Source organism: Haliotis rufescens, unplaced genomic scaffold (assembly GCF_023055435.1).
Source record: "Haliotis rufescens isolate VD_foot unplaced genomic scaffold, xgHalRufe1.0.p SCAF_1, whole genome shotgun sequence".
Lineage (NCBI taxonomy): Eukaryota > Metazoa > Mollusca > Gastropoda > Lepetellida > Haliotidae > Haliotis > Haliotis rufescens.
The window spans coordinates 15,465,176-15,486,382 of NW_025963779.1; the positions used below are offsets into that span (position 1 = coordinate 15,465,176).

General features: G+C 41.3%; 2 protein-coding genes across 5 annotated transcripts; both read left to right on the top strand.

The window, feature by feature from the left end:
* Nucleotides 1-1,105: 1,105 nt before the first annotated feature.
* LOC124149182 (neuropeptide S receptor-like) lies at nucleotides 1,106-9,795 on the top strand. 3 transcript variants are annotated; one of them, XM_048391823.1, is made up of 3 exons: nucleotides 1,106-1,192; nucleotides 7,139-8,385; nucleotides 9,540-9,795. In XM_048391823.1, the coding sequence occupies exon 2, from the start codon at nucleotides 7,145-7,147 to the stop codon at nucleotides 8,378-8,380; it is 1,236 nt and encodes a 411-aa protein (XP_048247780.1). In that variant the 5' UTR covers nucleotides 1,106-1,192; nucleotides 7,139-7,144; the 3' UTR covers nucleotides 8,381-8,385; nucleotides 9,540-9,795. The 3 variants fall into 3 exon arrangements, with proteins under 3 accessions (XP_048247780.1, XP_046376552.2, XP_046376562.2); XM_046520596.2 differs by having other exon boundaries at nucleotides 7,139-9,795; XM_046520606.2 differs by lacking the exon at nucleotides 1,106-1,192 and adding an exon at nucleotides 1,238-1,386 and having other exon boundaries at nucleotides 7,139-9,795.
* LOC124149209 (neuropeptide S receptor-like) lies at nucleotides 9,556-20,057 on the top strand. Of its 2 annotated transcripts, none has more exons than XM_048391818.1 (2): nucleotides 9,556-9,693; nucleotides 17,163-20,057. In XM_048391818.1, the coding sequence occupies exon 2, from the start codon at nucleotides 17,169-17,171 to the stop codon at nucleotides 18,405-18,407; it is 1,239 nt and encodes a 412-aa protein (XP_048247775.1). In that variant the 5' UTR covers nucleotides 9,556-9,693; nucleotides 17,163-17,168; the 3' UTR covers nucleotides 18,408-20,057. The 2 variants fall into 2 exon arrangements, with proteins under 2 accessions (XP_048247775.1, XP_048247774.1); XM_048391817.1 differs by lacking the exon at nucleotides 9,556-9,693 and adding an exon at nucleotides 11,332-11,442.
* Nucleotides 20,058-21,207: the final 1,150 nt, after the last annotated feature.

Genomic DNA, 21,207 nt, shown 5'->3' on the forward strand with positions numbered 1-21,207 from the left:
AATGTCACATACACGCACTCTCTCTTTCTCTCACACACACTAGTCACCAGAAATGCAATGAGAAATGCAGTATACAATATATCCCATGGTAGTTTGTCATTAGACTCGTGAGATATGTATTCCACTCCAAGCACAAGGTCACTAGTAACATTGTAGCCACGTGAGACACATATTTATATGTAGAAAATAATAAATACAAGATATACCAGAACGAATGAAAATACCCATCGGGATACCTCATAGTGAAACAATACAACAATAAAACGAATTCCAAGACCTTTACCAGAGAAAGACCACGTGCAGCATGTACACATCTGAAGTCATGGCATGTAAGATTGAACACACTTTCATCACTTGTCCGCGGTGGTTCTGTGGGAGGACAGTGGGTTACAATATTAAACATGATATGTGACATTTTTGCAAGTTCGATTCATGTTAAGGAATGTTTATGTAAACAAATTGTGATTTTTAACCCGTCAAAAGTCAACAGTAGATGCATAATAAATGGATATTAATCTTGGTGTGGCGTTCTTCAAATTGTGGATAAACATCAAAAGCAGACGAGATCCGTGAAATCCGGCATTCAGATAGCATAATGGAGGATGCCCTGGATTCAACGATCTTGACTTCCTTCGAGGTTTATCAACAAACTTGAGGCCCCGTAAAACAGTCGGATGACGCCACTACAGGTTTATAAAATAACTTCGTCATCCCATGTCACAAAGAGATTTTTGCCGAACAGGTTTAGCCTGGTTTCCACGTACAACGCGAGCTGGCTGGTGTGTGGTTTATTTGTTTGGGGTATAAACATGTATACATTTGGATATCCTAAAAGTAAACATATAACAACACAATGACTGACCCTATTTAGTGATTACATTGACACATAATTACATAATAACTGAAAGTGAATTGCCGAACCCCTACTTTTCCAAACATCAGAATCCGCGCAAGTTTCTGTGTATACTTAAAACACAGAGGGCAGTTTGTTTGTCTATTCAGCTTGATCTATAGCTAGATACCAGTTGCACAACCCACGGGTGATATGCACCGAACAATAAACGATTTGCACTTGTTTCCTTTATTTGATGTAGGAATGGGCGTGTTGCAAGTGGAAAGCCCTGTTAAACTTCCTGGTCGAATGGCCCACATTCCTCGCCGCAGCCTCTGAGGTTGGTTGTCAACAACATAGGTAAGTACCTGCTGGTTTTTGATATCTCACGTCCTCTGTTCTCACCGTTTTAGTGCAGAAGATGGGTAAACGTGATAGTACCATATCATAGGATGACATTTATTCTCCATGAAACCGGGTCACTATGACAACATTCCTTGGGACACTCCGTACTGTTTGCCCTGAGTATCCCGGATGGATAGGTCAAATGTGGGGTAATGTATTTTTCCGCATGGTATTAATACTGCTATATTATGACGAATCTGTTAAGGCAAACCAGTGATTGATAGCGATTCATATCGTCGAGTCAAGTGGTCATGGTTTTACCCCGCTTTAAGCATTATCCGAGGAATATCACGACCGGGGACACTATAAAAGGGCTCTACATATTTTATCCATGAACGAATATAACATGGGTATTTTAGGTTGACTAGCATACACTTTTACCTCTAGGTACAATTCGTTTCGAGATAGGGGTCACCCGGACTCCCCTGAAAGCACCATAAATGTACTGTCACATGTGAGAGAGTTGAGGTTGAACGCCACAGCATTTCAAATTAGTAGTGGTATCATTGGGCCGTCGGTGATAGAAAATTGTTGTACGGGCACCATGGGTGGATGAGTGAGAGAAAGATTTTTAAGGTCAACTATTACTATCCAAACTATTTTATGGTGACCTGTAAATAATCGAGTCCAATCCCCATTAGCTTGCTCTTTTGACATGCGGGGATACAACGTGGTGACACGCGGTCCTGTGCACAGCTCACAGGTCGCATATCAGGTGAAGATAAACAACGTCGGTCCCAGAGAGTAGCTGGATGAGGGACTGCTGAGTGTTTCCAGGGCGTCTTTTGTCCTGCCCCCAATGAAGCACATGCAGCACATGAAGCACATGCAGCACATGAAGCACATGCAGCACATGCAGCACATGTAGCACATGTGGTGTCTCCGAAGGCATGTGAGTTTGATCGAATTCACCCAGAAGTGTATGGATACTCGGTAGAATGAGATGGTAAAGTGGCTGTCAACCTTCTAGGGCCTTACAGGCTGCTTCGGTTATATAGGCCCAGGCTGGTTAGGCTCATCATCAGATCAGGGCCCTTGCCCCTTCTCCCGGAAAGCACTGCCTAGTCAAACCCACCCAGAACCTTTCGGAGAATGTGAAGACTCCCAAACACACTACCTTCTGTATTACCCAGATTGTCAGAAGGGCTGTATTCCTGGTAGCAAACCCGGGTACCCTCCCAATTTCAGTCAACAATGGGAGGTACCAAACCTAAGGCACCGATAACAATTGGGATAACAATTTATCATTTTCGATGACGCCCTCTACATATTCTGGGTCGTACCATGGAGGGATCTGTGTGTCAAAACCGCAAGCATGGCGAAGACGGTAATATAATGATCGAGCTACACCATCATGTCGTGATACTGTGTTTGTGCCAAAGCTGGGCATCCACTGCTAATGTGTTGGACTGTATCATTATATTCACTGTGACACCACTTCTGATCCCATACACTGATTATAAACCTGTGATTAGATCTTACATCCATGGTCTAATGCAAAAGAAGTGGGACACTCAAGTAGGTATAAATAAATTACATGAACTTAAACCAACTATTGGCTACACCTACTTGGGTTGTCAGTCCAGATTTGAAGAGGTCATAATACGACGATGTCGTATTGGCCATAGCAGGTATGCTCATGAATATATATTAAAAGGTGAGGATCGTCCATTCTGCATCCCCTGTGATGAAAGAATCACGGTCAAGCATGTCCTGCTTGACTGTGTTGATTTTTCCATCACAAGGGAAAAATATTTCAAATCATCATCAATGACGGATCTTTTTAATAGAATCAATTCTCATTTAATTATGGGCTTTTTAAAAAAAATTGAACTTATTGATAAATTTTGAATTGTGTAAATAGCTATTTTTTATATTGGTAATGTATAATAAGTAACTTAGATTGTTAGTGGCTATATCCTCAAAGGGGGTTGAAGTAGCGTTAAATTATTGTCCCCCTGAGAGGATATGTAAGACCACATCATTCAAAGTACATTTATGCTTACATCCGTTTTAAACGTAGTATATATGTTATTTTAACTGTTGGCTAAATTGCATCCCATCACCGGGCAGCTGAAGTGTTGGTGTAAATCCTGCTGGGGAACCGTGCAGGTAGCATAAGTAATGTAAGTCCCCACGGTCCTTAGTGAGGTGGCCTCACTTTGGTTGCTGGTGATCTATAGCCCATTTTTATATTGTATTGTTGAATGAAAATGTATTCTTTGAACTGTTCTCAACTAGTTTTAAAATCGAAACTGTGATACTCCAGTTATCTTATTGTCCATCGTTGACAGCTTTTTAATTAAATCAAAATATAATAATTATAACTGTTTCGTCACGATATGGCTGAAATATTGCCGATGTGACGTTACATTTCACTCACTCACTCATTTAATTCATTACATAATATACATTTCATATTTACATTTTGATACAAAATCACACATTGACGGTTTCGAGTGGGAAGTGACTGGTCCTGAGCAGCAAACAGAAAACCTTCTGTTTCACTTTTCAGGCCAGCCGACTTCATCCAAGCGAAAGACTCTGCAGGGTTGCTGATCTTCTCAACACACTAGCCTCTCCTTGAAACTCTGAGTCTGTGCCGACTTGATATGGCACTTCGCTTGGTTGACACTCATTTCTGTACCGTCCAGCAGTACAGAGCCATCAACAAAATCAACACTGATTATGTCCCACATCCTTGGCTCGTTTACGAAAACTGTGGAATGCCTTGTTTTCATCATGATTGTGGACATGCTTCAAGAGGATCATCAGACAAATAGATGTGTGCAAAAGAGCACAAAACAATTCTATCATGAAGAGCCCCAACGTTAATCAAACCACGCCCTCCCATTATGATTGGTAAATATAAGCGATTGAGGGAAGAGCGAGGGTGGTGGGATCTATTGTCTGACATGATTCTTCGTGTGAGGGTGTTAATACCCTGAGTTTCTTGTTTCGTCCAAACAACAACACCAAAAGAATATGCAAGGACTGGTACAGCATAAGTATTTGTGGCTTTAAGTTTATTGCGAGCGCTCAGCTCTGAACTCCAGATTTTCTTAAGTCTACATTTGTACTCTGCCTGAAGGTTATCCTTGATATGGGCATTCTGGAGTTTGTCCCTAATCTGCAATTATTATTATTATTACTTCGTGGTCTTCGTCCCCGGGGTCACCATGTGGCTACAAGGCAGGAAGCCTAGTTCAGGATACATTGAATGTAGAAAGATATATTTAGAGTAGACACCTGACACTACTTAATGCTATTTATCGTTTCGACAACAACCCTTGTAATAGACTGACGTCCAAAAGAATCTTTACCAACTGAAAATATAAATTTCAGACAAAGTATATTTTTTTTTTTCAGATGAAGTCTATCTAAAACACATAACATAAATACAACAATAGTGTATGCAGAAAATGTTAATCGTTTGTTACATGTTTGCGAAATAACATGCGAAAAAGTGAAAAACACGTGCACCACGGACAACTGCAAATGCACGTGCGGGTAAGGGTATAAAACGATTGCAACGGCAAGTCAGACATCTACAGTTATACAAAAACACAAAAGAAATGCCACGGCTCACAGTCGAACAACGTGAACGAGCCTTGGGTATGGTACAGATGGGAGCCAACCACGCCCATATTGCACAAACCTTTGGTTGCTCCCGTGTTGCCGTTACCAACTTGATGCAACGTTACTAGGCGGACCGCTGACAGGCCAAGAACAGGCAGACACAGGGTGACCACGCCCCATGATGACCGGTACTTGCGTACCTTGCACCTCCGAAATCGCTTCCTGACAGTGACGTCATCGGCCACAAATGCCTTAGGTCACAGGGTTAGTCGACAGACAGTGGCCAGGAGACTCAGGGCTCATGGAATCAGGGCTTTTAGACCATACAGAGGACAGCTATTGACAGCGCAACATTGTCGTCTGCGATTGAGATGGGCCCGGACTGTACGACGTTGGCAACGACGTGACTGGCAGAGGGTTGTCTTCACTGACGAAAGTCGATTCTGTATGTTTAGGGCTGATGGAAGGCAACGTGTTTACCGCCGAAGGGGTGAACGAACGGCGGCGTGTTGCGTACAGGAGGTCGTACCATATGGTGGAGGGAGTGTCATGGTATTGGGAGGGATCTGTGGGCAGGAGAGGACATCGCTGGTCATCGTTGACGGAAACTTGACAGCTCAGCGTTACATGGATAACATTCTTCGTCCAGTTGTCCTACCATTTCTCCAACAGCAGCCATTGGTGTCATTTATCAGCATGACAACGCTAGAGCCCATACAGCCAGAATTGTCACTAACTTCCTCGCAGCCAACAACGTCAACGCCCTGCCGTGGCCTGCACGTTCACCCGACATGTCCCCCATAGAACAACTCTGGGCCAACCGGCAAGAACTAATCTTGGCCCTCCAAGAAGATGGCGTCAAATCCCACGTGACCTCATCAGACGACTGACTTTTTCTGTGCGTCGAAGAGTTTTTGCGTGTATTGAGGCATTTGGTGGTCACACACGCTACTAATGACTTGTTATTGAACGTGAGCGATTGTTTATGTACTCTGCCTGTTGTCAATGATTCTGAAAGCTCGAGTTCTGTACCACAACCAACTTTGGGGGGCTCTGACGTCATTCTCGGTCGCGGTATGATTGTCATTTTCAGTGTTGATTATGTTGATATATTGATCTTCTCAATACACTTTACTTCATGCATGTATGTTTTGTTGTTTTTGAGCAAGAGTGATTTCAAACTCTGGTAAAGTTTCTTTTGGACGTCAGTTTGTATCAATTATTCACATCCGTCGCACTCAAGTTGTACATTTCCAGACGATTTTAACGCATGGCAAGCGGCACCCATTAAGTCATGCCATGTGTGCAGTCACGACAAGGAAGTATCATGTTATTCTCATCAACATCGGGATGGGAACACTGCTAATTACAAATATAATTATAATCATAGGGAATGACATCCTAAAAGGATAATTTCCTTGTCGTTCTCGATGAACCTGTCGACTTCATGAGGCGACTGAGCTATGAAATGAGTCATTGTCTGGCTCCAGTTGCAGACGCTTCCTATCATGAGACAGTGAGTGAGTGAGTGAGTTGGGTTTAACGCCGCTTTTAACAGTATTCCAGTTATATCCCGGCGTGTCAGCTTAATGTGGGAGGAAAGCCCGAAGTGATGCAGGTCACAGACGTTTACCACTTCATTTAAACCCACGAGCACGGGTATGGTGCTGACAAACCTAGAAACATAATCGGATTCTAACCCACAATCATAGGTTTCTGGCGTGCCCAAGGGTCGCAACTCTGCACAGCGAACCGCGGCGCCTTAGACGACTGGGCCACCCGTGCCCCTTATCATGAGACCGTTGACGTCACATGACTCACCTTGATTAAAGTTACAAAGCTAATCGTAATCGTTTACATTTAAAAGGGTATATTGATAAAAGCGACAAAACATTTCCATGCTAAAAGCAGAGGCCTTTGTATGATTCCAACTATATCATAAGCACGAGCTTATGCATGATTTGGTTGGGTTTGTTTCTTGTTTACCGCCGCACTCAGCAATCTTTCAGCAATATGACGGCTGTCTGTAAATAATTGAATCTGGACCACACAATCCAGTGATTGACATCGTGAGCATGGATTGCTGAAGACTTATTCTTACCCGGATCTTCACGGGCTGTGTTTATGAATCACTATCAAATAGGGAACGTGAAGATCCGGGTAAGAAAATGTTTTCAGCATCCCATGCTTGCCGTAAAAGACGACTATGCTTGACGTAAGAGGCGACTAACGGGATCGAGTGGTCAGGTTTGCTAACTTGATTGATGCATGTCATCGTACCCAAATGTCCTTCCATTCCTTTTTATCTTCCTATATTTTCAGTTCACCATGGCATCTACAACTTCTGGTAAAGATACAACGTTGGACAAGGCTGAAGAATACCACACCGAAATAGCAGTACTTATGTCGCCTGTCATTATCATCCTGGGGATTCTGATGCTGGTTGGATTCTTCGGAAACATCCTGGTGATATATATCAATGCTGTCAGGCTGAAGAGAAGTACCACGCACCTGTTCATCATCGCCTTGGCTGTTGCTGACACTGTTGTGTGCACTGTGTGTATTCCAGTAGAAATCGTTGTAATCCGCTATCTCTACTCCTTCGACGTCCCATGGCTTTGCAGGGTGTTCCGTACGATTGTCCTGGCCTGTGTGATTAGTTCAATATCTGTTCTTGTATCCATAGCCGTGGACAGATACAAACGAGTATGCACTCCTTTCAAGTCTCAGATATCTTTGAAAACGGCGAAAATTGCAGTTGGTGTTGGGTGTGTTATTGCTTTGATTCTTGCGTCACCCTCCATGGTTATTCTAGGCACGAAGACTGTAAACAGAACAGTGATCGGCTACGCATGCGCCACGGATGACAGCATGATAAAGACTCCGTTTCCAGGGCTGTTTAATGGGATGCAACTTCTCATAGCCGTGCTTTCTATTTCCACTGTTACTTCCCTCTATGCCATGATCCTGAAGAGAGTCCGCGCACAGAAGAGGTACAGAGAAGGAATGAGTCCTAAACATGTTGATAGCAAGGTATGTTCAACACACTCTAGTGATGCGCCATATGAGACTGACACGTCAATCACGTCAACACAAGACACCGCAGTGCAATCACCACAGGGTAACATACCAACGAGTGAGGATACTGTGACATCATCACGCGACATCACGGTGACATTATCACAGAGTGAGTTACCGTCGGATGACGATACGATCTCGTCAAACGACAAGACGACATCTCCAATCAACAAAAATCCAAGACAACAAGATGCAAAAGTAAACTCTGCTCTGAAGAAGGGGACGCACAAGACCACGTTTATGATGTTTATCATCACAGCTGTGTTCATTCTCAGCTTTATACCCCATCTGGCTCTGATGGCGACAAGAGCCGTGCAGAAACACACGTACGATCATCTGGAGGGAGCACCATTGGCTCTGTATAACTTATTCCTCAGGACATACTTCATCAATTCAGTGTCCAATCCCATCATATATGGTTTCATGAGTGACACATTCCGATCACAGGCAAAGATTGTATTTAAACGGATGTGTTTTAAGAAGTAATGCAAGTACGTGCGAAAATATTCGTTCGGCCGAATTATGTTGTTCACATTCTACAATATAAGTTTATATTTAGTTGTCTAATATATGTATGATATTTACCCATAGACTGTCAACAGATTAACATATCGTGACATCGTGTAACTGGGTTGAATGACGTACTAGTGCGTCATGACCACGTCATGCCATAAGGGTTTACATGAGGTGCTGATGCCTACATGCACACGTAACGTTGTGACTGGATACAGTGACGTACTCTTGACCCATACCCACGTCATGCTGTTAATGCGTACACTGACGTATTGGTCATCCATAACCACGTCATGCTGTATGTGGGTATAATGACCTACCAGTGCCATCATGACCATGCCATGTTATAAGGGTGTACATGACCTACTGGTGCCTTCAAGCACACGTAACGTTGTGACTGGGTACAATGACGTACTATTGACCCATACCCACGTCATGCTGTTAATGCGTACACTGACGTATTGGTCATCCATACCCACGTCATGCTGTATGTGGGTATAATGACCTACCAGTGCCATCATGACCATGCCATGTTATAAGGGTGTACATGACCTACTGGTGCCTTCAAGCACACGTAACGTTGTGAATGGATACAATGACGTACTCTTGACCCATACCCACGTCATGCTGTTAATGCGTACACTGACGTATTGGTCATCCATACCCACGTCATGCTGTATGATCCATGCCTACGTATCCATACTCGGTACAATGACATACTGACCCGTGAAGATCCGGAGTAGAATAGGTCTTCAGCAACCATGCTTTCAGTAAACGACGACAATGTTTGTCGTAAGGGGTCGACTAACGGAATCGAGTGGTCAGGCTCGCTGACTCGGTTAATGCATTTCATTGTATCCCAATTGCGTGGATCGATGCTCATGATGTCAATGACTGGATTGTGTGGTCCAGACTCGATTATTCACAGACAGCCGTCATACAGCTGGAATATTGCTGTGTGCGGCGTTAACAACAAACAAACAAACAATGACATACTGATGCCATCATGTACATGTCATGGGGTAAAGTGATACAGTTGTGCCGCCATGAAAGGTGGAAATGAAGAGAGCTCTCCGGTTCTTTGACCATATTATGCAAAATATATAAACTCGATATACATCTTTACTTCCAGGTGGGGTCCTGGTTGGAGTAGGCCCCCAGCAACATGTGCTGGATCGAGAGGTCAGGCTCGGTGCCTTTGGTGATTGCATGTCACCACAGGACATGAGTGTACACCAGGGTGCTGGAGTGCTGGGATAATATCATGTGTAGACGATTAAATCCAGGTAAACAAGCTCCCAGAATATATAGTACATAATTTTACTTGTATTCACCTTTGATCCTTCTTTTTTAACACAAATTAGACGATTAAACCCCATTTCACATCACCTCCGCTTATTGTCATGAAAGCAAGGAGGGTATAATGACGTGTATATAAAGTGCTGGATGAGGAATATTTCTTCCTGGGATTTTGTTTATATAATTTGAGGAAGTATTAACATTCTGTTGCTGGATCTAGTTGTCGTGTGTAGTGTAGTGTTTGCATTCCAGTGGAGATCGTCTCTATACCATTTATGTACCACTTGTTACTGTATTGTTCTCTTACCTCTGTACAAATCATGGTAACTTTGTTTGTTATTACGCCGCACTGAGCAATATATCAGCTATATGACGACTCTTCCATGTGCTGAATTCTAAATCCTCACCCTCGACTTTATAGAAACGTCTAGTGCTGCGGAATTTGTAGAAACTTATATTACAATGGTATTAAAAAACGCAAGCATCAAGACATAACTTGATTATTCCGCTTTTGGGTCAGACAGTCAGCGATTAGACGATTGTTCATACCACAAATCCACAATAATAATGCTCACCCAAATATCTTCTGCATCAAACAAACTTACCTCCTGAAAAACAAACTTGCATTAAATCTCAGAATCTCCCCTTTTCAGATTTCTAAACTGCCTGCAACACTGGTTAAATAATAAGTTCAGTTGCTTCCATAATCCCAAACCAACGAATCATCCATAAAATTGTAAGCCAAAGTCGCCTACCATAAAACTTGCCCTGCATAAAAATGAGTCCCCGTAAGCTGCGGCCAGTTCAGCTCGGTAGCCACATGCTCAAACTGCTGAACAAGTCTACTTCGGAATCATCCTCAAGCTAGGCCCACTATTCTCATTGTCTTGACTGCCTGCCGTAGCATTCTTAACGTCTCGTTCTCTTGAGTATAAACTCATGCTCAATACCTAAGTTCTCACACTTCCTTTTCCATCTTTCTGGCTCTCTCTTAAACTCCCGTGTCTCTCCTTCTGGCTCTCTCTTAAACTCCCTTGTCTCTCCTTCTGGCTCTCTCTTTAACTTCCTTTTCTCTCTTTCTGGCTCTCTGTTTAACTTCCTTTTCTCTCTTTCTGATTTTCTCTTAAACTCCCTTTTCTCTTTTCCTGGCTCTCTATTCAAGTCCCTTTTCTCTTTTCCTGTCTCTCTATCTAACACCCTTTTCTCTTTTCCTTGTTCTCTATTTAACTCCCTTTTCTCTTTTCCTGGCTCTCTATTTAACTCCCTTTTCACTTTTCCTGGCTCTCTATTTAACTCCCTTTTCTCTTTTCCTGGCTCTCTATTTAACTCCCTTTTCTCTTTTCCTGGCTCTCCATTTAACCCCCTTTTCTCTTTATATGATTCTCTAACAATCTTCTTCATGTCTAGGTCCTCATTTAACCAAAGTCCAAGGTATCTTTAAGATTCAGTATAATCCACTTTAAACCCTTTACGGTTAGCACAGACTGTAGTTAGGCTCGAGATTATGTAACAAAGAGGACAAAATAGTTGTCTGTCCCGCTTGATCTTTAGCTAGCTACCTTTTGCACAACCCAAGGTGATATTCACTGTACAATATACAAGTTACACTTGTTTCCTTTATTTAATGTTAAACGACGCGTGTTGCAAGTGATAAAAAGTGAAGCGCTGTTAAACTTCCTGGTCGAAAGGCCCACATTCCTTGCCGCAGTCTCTGAGGTTGTTTGTCAACAACGTAGGTAAGTGCCTGCTGGTTTGTGATATCTCATGTCCTCTGTTCCCTTTGTTTTAGTGTAGAAGATGGGTAAACGTGATAGTTCTTCATTATAGGATGACATTTATTCTTCATGAAACCGGGTCACTATGACAACACTTCAAGGGACACACCCTACTGTTTGCCCTGACTATCCCGGGTGGATATGGCAAATGTGGAGTAATGTATTTTTCCGCAGTGGTATGAATTCTACTATATTATGACGAATCTGGTAAGAAAAACAGTGATCGATAGAGATTCATGTCGTGGGATACGTCCTTTTACGCCGCTTTTAGCAACATTCCAGGAATACCACTGCCGATGTAGGTGGCTTAACTCAATCCCCAGCTCAAACCACTCTAGAGTGACTTGCAATTGGGTCCTAGGCTGAGATCACTCTTGAGTGTTTTGAGCCTAGGCTGTGATCACTTAGGCTCAGAGCACTTCACTCTCGGTAGCTCAAATCACTCCCCGTGCTCAAATCGCTCCCACTGTACTATTTCAAATGTCAATTGTTGATTGTATTAATTGTTGCTATTATTTCGTTTTAAATGTTATACTAATTGTGTGTCTTCAGATGTATTTTTTTGTGCTTTATATGAAATACCTTCCCTTTCTCACACCCACACACATTTCATCCACGTGGAAATTGAAAGCGAGCATGACAAGGAAAGGAAAAACACCTGTTGTACATACTGCACACATCTGACGGCCTGAGCTCCTGGTGTTCGACCATCCATGACGTGACACTAAGCATTGCACACCTGTATATCCAGTCCCTTCACTATGACAAGACAGGGAAATCCGCGCTATAAATAGAGCAGTGGTCGAGTGAGCAGTAACTGGATAAAGATGGTTTAAATAAATAGATCAACATTGCTGTGTCAACAGAAGTCATGGACTAGCGTGGATGAATTTAACAATGTATTATTCAAACGAGGTCGGCCATATCAAAGGTAAAATTAGTCCATGAACCTGATTCCCCATGTTGACTAAATATAAAATCATGAAATTATATTTGTGTAGTAGATATCTGTAAAAAGCGTCATCTTCTCTTCATTTATCTCAGCAACATGCCAGCGCAAGGTTGGAAGGGGTATTTTTCTGCCATATAATTTAATCCGAAAATACAGCCTCCTTTTCGGGTACATCAAAACTGTTTATGGTGAAAAAGGAAGGCAAAAGGTTGATACCGCATTACACCACATTAAAGAGGCTGGCCTCATAAGATGTTTATTCACTGCAACGACCTCTACATTACAAGTTTACATGTAATAGAGCGGTGGTTTCAGGTATGAATGATCGATGGGATATTGACTTAGCAGATGCATCTAACCTGGCCTCTTGCAATGATGGTGTCAAGTATCTACTGATGGTAATCGATATATTCACAAGGTATCTGTGTACAGCCTTTGGAAAACAAGACCCTGACTTCGTACTGAAAGCCTTTAGGGGAATAGGTTCAACTGCTCCGATGCCTAATAATATCACCTCGGATAAGGGTAGTGGAATTTAACAATACAACGGTGAAAGGATGTTTACAGAGTAAGGGAATTAAGTATTATGTGACCCAGAATGAAACCAAGGCTTCCTACGCATGAAGAGCGGGACACTCTCAAAACAGCAATGTGCAGATATTTCAGCTACAAACAAACGTATCGTTACTTGGATGTACTGCACGATCTGCTGACAGACTATAATCACAGACCACACAGATAAGGAAACCCAAGATCACCATGAGATATTAACACGAAGAATGAAGCTGCTGTGTAGAAGGAACAATACATTGATACATTAATCAAACCTGTAAAATCTAAGAGTGAGAGTTAAGTTTAGATCAAGTAAGACCGTCTCATCTAAAATATACTTTTCAAAGAGACTATCAAGAAAGTTATAAGCCGTTACTATCGAGATGGTATACCTGTTCATCATATAATGGGTAGGTTTCTCGGCTGGATAAAACCAACGGATAACAACGATATCTGTTTGACATATGCGTATAGACATGCAAATATCAAATGTCAGTGTTTGCAAAGAAACATGGCGTCGCCCTTGTCATTCGGCGATCGTGTCTGAATTAACCACCGAGATTCTGGAGAGACTTCTGTGATAATTGCTATCGTTATCAAAAGAATAGTCTAATATACTGAAAATCAGTGTCTAACTGTGACGTAGCCGAGTCATTTTACATGTTTTGGTAACTTTGGGGTAATAAATTGCGAAGCAATTTAGCGAGGACACTAGCCTAGCGGGATCAGTTTCCAAATTACCATAGCATAGCATAGCATATCATAGTAGAACCATTTGTGAGGCAGTTGTTGTTTTGCCCATATGCAGTTACGCCACTGTATAAACATGTTTCAGTTAGAAACCGTTGTCACTGTACGACTGAAACATCACTTACCTTCTGACGTAAAATATATTTGTGCGCACATTCAAGGAAAACTTGCAATATGTTTAGTTTATATTTGTGAGAAATGTGAAGGGAGTATTCGAAATCAGAATAAGAGAATGACATTATATGATAAAGTGGTTGTCATGCTTGTGTGTTTGGGGATGGTAAATGTCCTGTATTAGGAATAAACACTCTATTCAACCTCTATTTATCATGTGAAAGATGTGACAGACGACCCGGTTCAAGGCAGTTTTTATGAAAACAAAATGGCGAGAAAGTATGTGGCGAGTGGAGAAAACACTTGTGTCCTTGTGAAATGGGCGGCCTACCCTAATAAGTTGGATTGCAGAGGCCAATCTTTAAAAAGTATAAAAGCAAAGGATTATACGTCTAGCTGTCATTTCAAGCTGATCCACTATGGGATCACCATTCTGTCCAGAGTGTGGTAAGGGATTCTCTAGAAGGGATGATATGATTAGACAATAAGAAAACTACTCATCTGATATCACACATACCATTGACACAACGACGACGACCACCACCACCACCACCACCACTACTACCGCAACTACCGATAATTGTAGGAATACTTTTCATTGGTGTATTCTGCCAGGATTCTGGCAGGAAGGAATAATTGTATTGAACGTTTGGCTTAAATAAGAAGAAGTATCGAAGATCAAGTGTTTCCTTCTTGAATGAATGAGTGAGTGAATATGGTTTTACGCCACTTTTAGATAATATTCATACAATATCACGGCGGGGAACACCAGAAATGGGCTTCACACATTGTACCCATGTCGGAAACCGAACCTGGGTCTTCGGGGTGACGAGCGAACGCTTTAACCACCAGGCTACCCGACCGCCCCATTCTTAAATGACACAGCATATATCTTTAAGAGGCCATCAAAGTATGAGAAGGTTCAGTGTGACCAGAATGATGACAGTGCCACAGTCGTGGCGACATTTGACTGGAAGGAGGCTTTTAAGAGGCTGTTCCGACCCATCCCGGGGATTACCAAGTACCAACACTTCAGGATGTCTTCAGATGAAACCAGGTGTGGTATCTTTACGGGACTTCCCGAGCAGTAATGAAGTGAGATTTACAATGGTTGCGGCAAGTAACAATGATAGAGCCATTATCCCACCACAAGGACTCTCCCATGAGCGTAGATGGTATTTTCATGATAAGACCTGGTAACACATTTCAAGATCTAATAATTAAATTTTCGTTGTGTTCATGGAAATTCCTGCATTCTGATTAGCTGAATTGGTCACGTGTTATTGCATTCATTTCCCAATGAATGTAAAAAATTAAGCCACGCCCACCGTGGCGCACTACTTTTATTACTGTGGAATGTCGGGGAATCCCAATATCACAGTCGAGGGAATTCCCTTTCTGCTCACGTGTATCGTCATGCACAGGACATTTAGCGACTTTCATGCTTATTCATTGTCCAAACTACCCTTTGAAACTGAAGGCCGAGAATGAATGAAACAGCAAACGTGCAGGCTCGCTCGCCTGTTTTTTCCCCGCTCGCCTCGGTTCAACTTTCATGTCTTCGGGTTTCATTTATAACTAGCATTTCTCCAACTGTGTTTTACCATAATCAGGGAAGTAATGTTTGAATCACGCAGTAAATGACCATGTTATTTGAAACAACCGCCTTCTCTCGGACATATTTCTTCCGGTTCGTTACAGTCTGACTGTTGCAGTTCTTTTCGCCTCTTGTCTTAGTTGACAGGTCCAATGAACATTGTTTTAATCCCACTCTCCGTTGATTGGCTACTGACTGTGTAGGCCTGTCAAGTTAAGTGCATAAATTAAACGATCACCTGATTCATGTCACGCCACTGTATGTATTCTTACACCTGGAATGTTTATCAATGCCGTCATGTTTGTCTGTTTTGATATATGCAACTGTTTTGGGTTAAACTATTGTAGATAAAGCATGTTTTACGTTGTCGAATTTAATTATGAGCATTGACTGTATATTTTTGTCGGTTCAATGAGGTATGAATCGAAAAACCGATGTGCAAACTTTTGTAAGAATCCGCACATCGGTTTGCACATCGGTTTGCACATCGGTTTTTCGATTCATACCTCAATGAACCGTAAAAAAATACACAGTCAATCCTTAAGTATTTTTGGTCCAAAACCAGATTAAGCAAAGCCCCAAAAGAAAATAAAGATTGAAAATGAAGCGTCACAGATTTACAGATTTAATGCACTATGAGCATTGATTCAATCATGTAAGATTTTCACAAGACCCCAGGCTTTACTTCCCTGTGAATGTATTATTGAAAAAAGATGTACAGTTTGTGTAATCACTGATAAAATAGTCATGGAGTGGGAGATAAGTATACTGTACGATGCATGACCCTACAAGTGACACTTTAGAAGAATTGAAATGTCAAGATTTTGAACATTATTAACATATGATATTGTGTGATGAATGAATATGGTAAAAATATAAATATTGTCAAGGGTTTTCTCCTTGATAATGTAAAATCTTGACCTCGACTCTTGTCTAAAGTGGGTAATGAAGTTGTTATTTTCACTCTAAGGCTGCGAATGATCTGACTGTACGTTCTTCCTCCAATTTGAAAGGTGAATTTTAAATATAAATAATAAAGACCGGAATAGTACAGTAATTTTGTAGTTCCAGGCCAATATCACTATTTCAGTATTTGATGAAGAAACAGGTTTGAGTGCTTGTTTGTATTATAAACAGTTCACAAACGTTTTGATTCAATTAAACACAATATGTATCATGAGTATTTTCATCTAACACAGAGCTGAGAGCTCTTTTCATAGGATTTCAGCTTATACGATCAGAATTGTCATGAAGCCTGAAAAATTGGTCTTTACAGAAAATGAGTCATGTTTGTTTGCGTATCGTATTTTTGCATTCCTAAGATATGTTATTTTTAAAAATAAAATAAAGTCAAGTGTGATTTTTCACCCATCAGGTCCCTTATCTCATGGTCGTTCATAAATAGTGATGTTACCAGGTGATCGCGAAAAGGATTTTATCACTTTTCATTTGCATGTGTACATACATCTGTCTAATACGTTTGTATACGTTCTATAGCCTCAGTAGTTCATGTCAACAATGGTATCCCTACCCCATTGAACATCCATACACACGAGATTCTTATCGTCTATACAAAAATATGCTTCCCCATACCCTTAACCCCCATAACATGAAATTAACCTTATTTATACGAAATAAAAATACTGACAAAATGTTGTCCTTGTATCTAAAACCCGCACAAACATTCCATTCCTTGTTATCTTCCTATACTTTCAGTTCACCATGGCATCTACAACTTCTGGTAAAGATACAACGTTGGACAAGGTTGAAGAATACCACACCGAAATAGCAGTACTTATGTCGCCTGTCATTATCATCCTGGGGATTCTGATGCTGGTTGGATTCTTCGGAAACATGCTGGTGATATATATCTATGCTGTCAGGCTGAAGAGAAGTACCACGCACCTGTTCATCATCGCCTTGGCTGTTGCTGACACTGTTGTGTGCACTGTGTGTATTCCAGTAGAAATCGTTGTAATCCGCTATCTCTACTCCTTCGACGTCCCATGGCTCTGCAGGGCGTTTCGTACAGTTGTCACGGCCTGTGTGATTAGTTCAATATATGTTCTTGTGTCCATAGCCGTGGACAGATACAAACGGGTATGTACTCCTTTCAAGTCTCAGATATCTTTGAAAACGGCGAAAATTGCAGTTGGTATTGGGTGTATTATTGCTCTGATTCTTGCGTCACCCTCCATGGTTATTCTAGGCAGAAAGACCATTAACAGAACCGTAGTCGGTTATGCATGCTCCACGGATGACAGCATGGTAACGACTCCGTTTCCAGGGCTGTTTAATGGGATGCAGCTTCTCATAGCTGTGCTTTATATTTCGACTGTTACTTCCCTCTATGCCTTGATTCTGAAAAGAGTCCGAGCACAGAAGAGGTACAGAGAAGGAATGAGTCCTAAACATGTTGACAGCAAGGTGTGTTCAACCCACTGTAGTGATGCACCATATGAGACTGACACGTCAATCACGTCAACACAAGACAACGCAGTGCAATCACCACAGGGTAACATACCAACGAGTGAGGATACTGTGACATCATCATGCGACATCACGGTGATATTATCACAGAGTGAGTTACCGTCGGGTGACGATACGATCACGTCAAACGACGAGACACCGACATCCCCAATCAGCACAAATGCAATAGAACAAGATGCAAAAGTAAACTCTGCTCTGAAGAAGGGGACGCACAAGACCACGTTTATGATGTTTATCATCACAGCTGTGTTCATTCTTAGCTTTATACCCCACCTGGCTCTGATGGCGACAAGAGCCGTGCAGAAACACACGTACGATCATCTGGAAGGAGCACCATTGGCTCTGTATAACATTTTCTTTAGGACATTCTTCATCAATTCAGTATCCAATCCGATCATATATGGTTTCATGAGTGACAAATTCCGATCACAGGCAAAGATTGTATTTAAACGGATGTGTTTTAAGAAGTAATGCAATGTGAGCGAAATATTCTTACGGTCATCTATGTTGTTCACATTCTACATTCAGTGTATAGCTAGTTGTTTAATATATGTATGATATTAACCTATAGTCAGTCAATAGAATAAGATATTGTGACATGTTGTAACTGGGTAGAATGACCTACAGGTGATCCATGACTTGGTTGTGCTCTAACGGGGTATAATGACGTAAAGTTCCATCTCACCCATGTCTTTCTACAACGGGTTTCAATGGCCTACTATTGATCTATAACCACGTCATGCTTTAATGCTATAAAATGAAGTACTGGTCATCCATTCCCACGTCATGCTGTCACGGTACAATGACCTACCAGTTCTCTAACAGTCTTCTTCATGTCTAGGTCCTCATTTAACCAAAGTCCAAGGTATCTATAAGATTCAGTATAATCCACTGTTAAACCGTTATACTTAAAGCAAACTGCGATCTGTGTTGGGAAGGGTTTCTAAAATGGACAAGTTTCGTTTTCTTCTTACTCACTGTTAACGGCCATCTATTACACCAGGCCCTATCTGGTGCAATCAAAGCGTCTGCAGACATTAAAACAGAAATAGTAGCATAATCAACCTGTACACTACACTTCAGATTATTAATAGCTTCAGACAGATCATTAGGTGATAGTTTGCAAGGCTCACATACAAAATGTTCTGTGAGAGAACCCTAACTGTACAGTTAGTATCAACATATAAAAACTGCAGTTATATCCATAGACGCCAATATTACATAATTACATATTACCGCAAACAGTGTCTATTTACAGCACCATACGTCTTTTTAAGGTCGATGAATGCAACAAAAGTAGGCTGGTTACTTATTTTTCTGCGTTGCACTGACGTTGTGAAACATAAATGATAGATGCAGTCTCGTCTGGTCCAAACCTTTTTGTTCATCTGCTTATGATTTGTTCTTTTACAGCCACTCTGTATTCAAAATATCAACATGAAGTGGTATCCAAATATTGTTATGGGTTTCAAACATCCTGTATATCTGTTTTCGGGATAGGATGGATAATGCCAATGTTCCATATTGATGGGGTTGCACCGTTTTCAAATCACATTTTATTATTCTATCATTTATTATGTATCATGATAAACAGAGCTGGAGTTGTTTATTCCCTCGCTGGTATATCATCTTTTTCAGTAGATTTACCATGCTTTAACTGGATAACTGCTCTCTCTATTTCATTTCTAGTAATAGATTTTATCCACACTATTTGCTGGTAAAAACACTTTGAAATCACTTGGACAGACAGTGTGGGTGGTGTTAGAAGTGCTTCTATTAGAGTATTTTTCCATTTTGATAACACGAAATCCTGGTCATAGCAAACCTTGCCGTCGTCATCAAAAACTTGTGGGATTTGATATTGGTTCTCATTTTCTTCCAAAATTTCTTTCCCGTATTCCCCGAAAGTAAGTTAGTTAGTTTATCCTGCTGGTTCCATGCACAGTTGCGATTTGTATAACGATTTAGACGATCAGACGTTTTCCAAGATTCATTATGCAATTCCCTGTCTCCTTTTCTCACCAACATATCCTTTATACTTTGACTACTGTCTTTTTCACATTGGCAAACAACATCCCATAACTTTTGCAGGTCACAATTCCAATAAAGTTTGTATCTTGGCGTATTGTTATCTTTTTTATTCTTTTTAAGATGTATTTTGGATAGTTTTTCATTCATTTCGGTGTGGATTAAATCGACAAAGATTTGGTAAATAAGCAGGATTTGCATCATTTTCATCATTCAGGGCAATATCCAGTTGATCTATGGCTTCTTACAGTATCTGCAATGACATCTCGTCATTGCATCAAGAAACCTTTGTGGGATGTATTGGAGGTCATATTTAATACAAGGATTGTTACCGTTTTGTACATCGATACGTAAGGTGACAGTAGTATCTGAAATGGAGTGATGGGACACTTTATTACATCCCATTTGTTGAGTTGAGCTAATCACATCGGACATGGTTTGAACTTTGAAGTTTGTAATATAACATAAATATTCATGGGAACGATAGTATAGTCAACAACAGCTCTACCTCCAGGTGAGGCTGACGTAAAATCATTCAAGCCTATACGGCCATATAGTAAAAATAGCGTCTCACCCACTGAGACGCCGACTCGTAAATGTCAAAAAGGGATTCATTAGCCTATGCCCAAGTACGTATACGCACATGAGAAGTTTTAAAATGAATAATTAGTCAAGCTGATTGTATTAAGGTGCACTGACAAATATAAACCGACTGAAGTTTAAGGATTTATTAACCCAAGCTGAAGCAAACACTGTTAAAAGTTCAACTCACACAGCATTGTTTACGTCTAACAGGCAAATATGCACAAGTTAGCAACACGCATAGTAAACTAGTCAGTTTTAATATACAACTGACCCGATCTAAATACACAGAGGTTATTAAATCAACACGACCGCCTCCGTGATCTAGTGGTAGAGCGTCCGCCCGGAGACCGGAAGACCTGGGGTCCGATCCCCGGCCGCGTCATACCAAAAGACGTTAAAAGATGGTACTTGTTGTTACCCTGCCTGACTGGCGGTCGGCATTAAGGGGCTAAAACAAGGACTGTTCCGCTCGGAGTCAGTAAACTGTGTCTGAGTGGGGTATTCACGTTGCGGCATCATATCTCAATGAGCTAGCACTATAAATCGTCAACAGTCCAGACTTGTACAAGCAGCCACACACACACATGCATGCACGTCGCTATATTGGACGCGACGTTAAACCTAATTTCACCTCACCTTAAATCTACACAGGAATAAG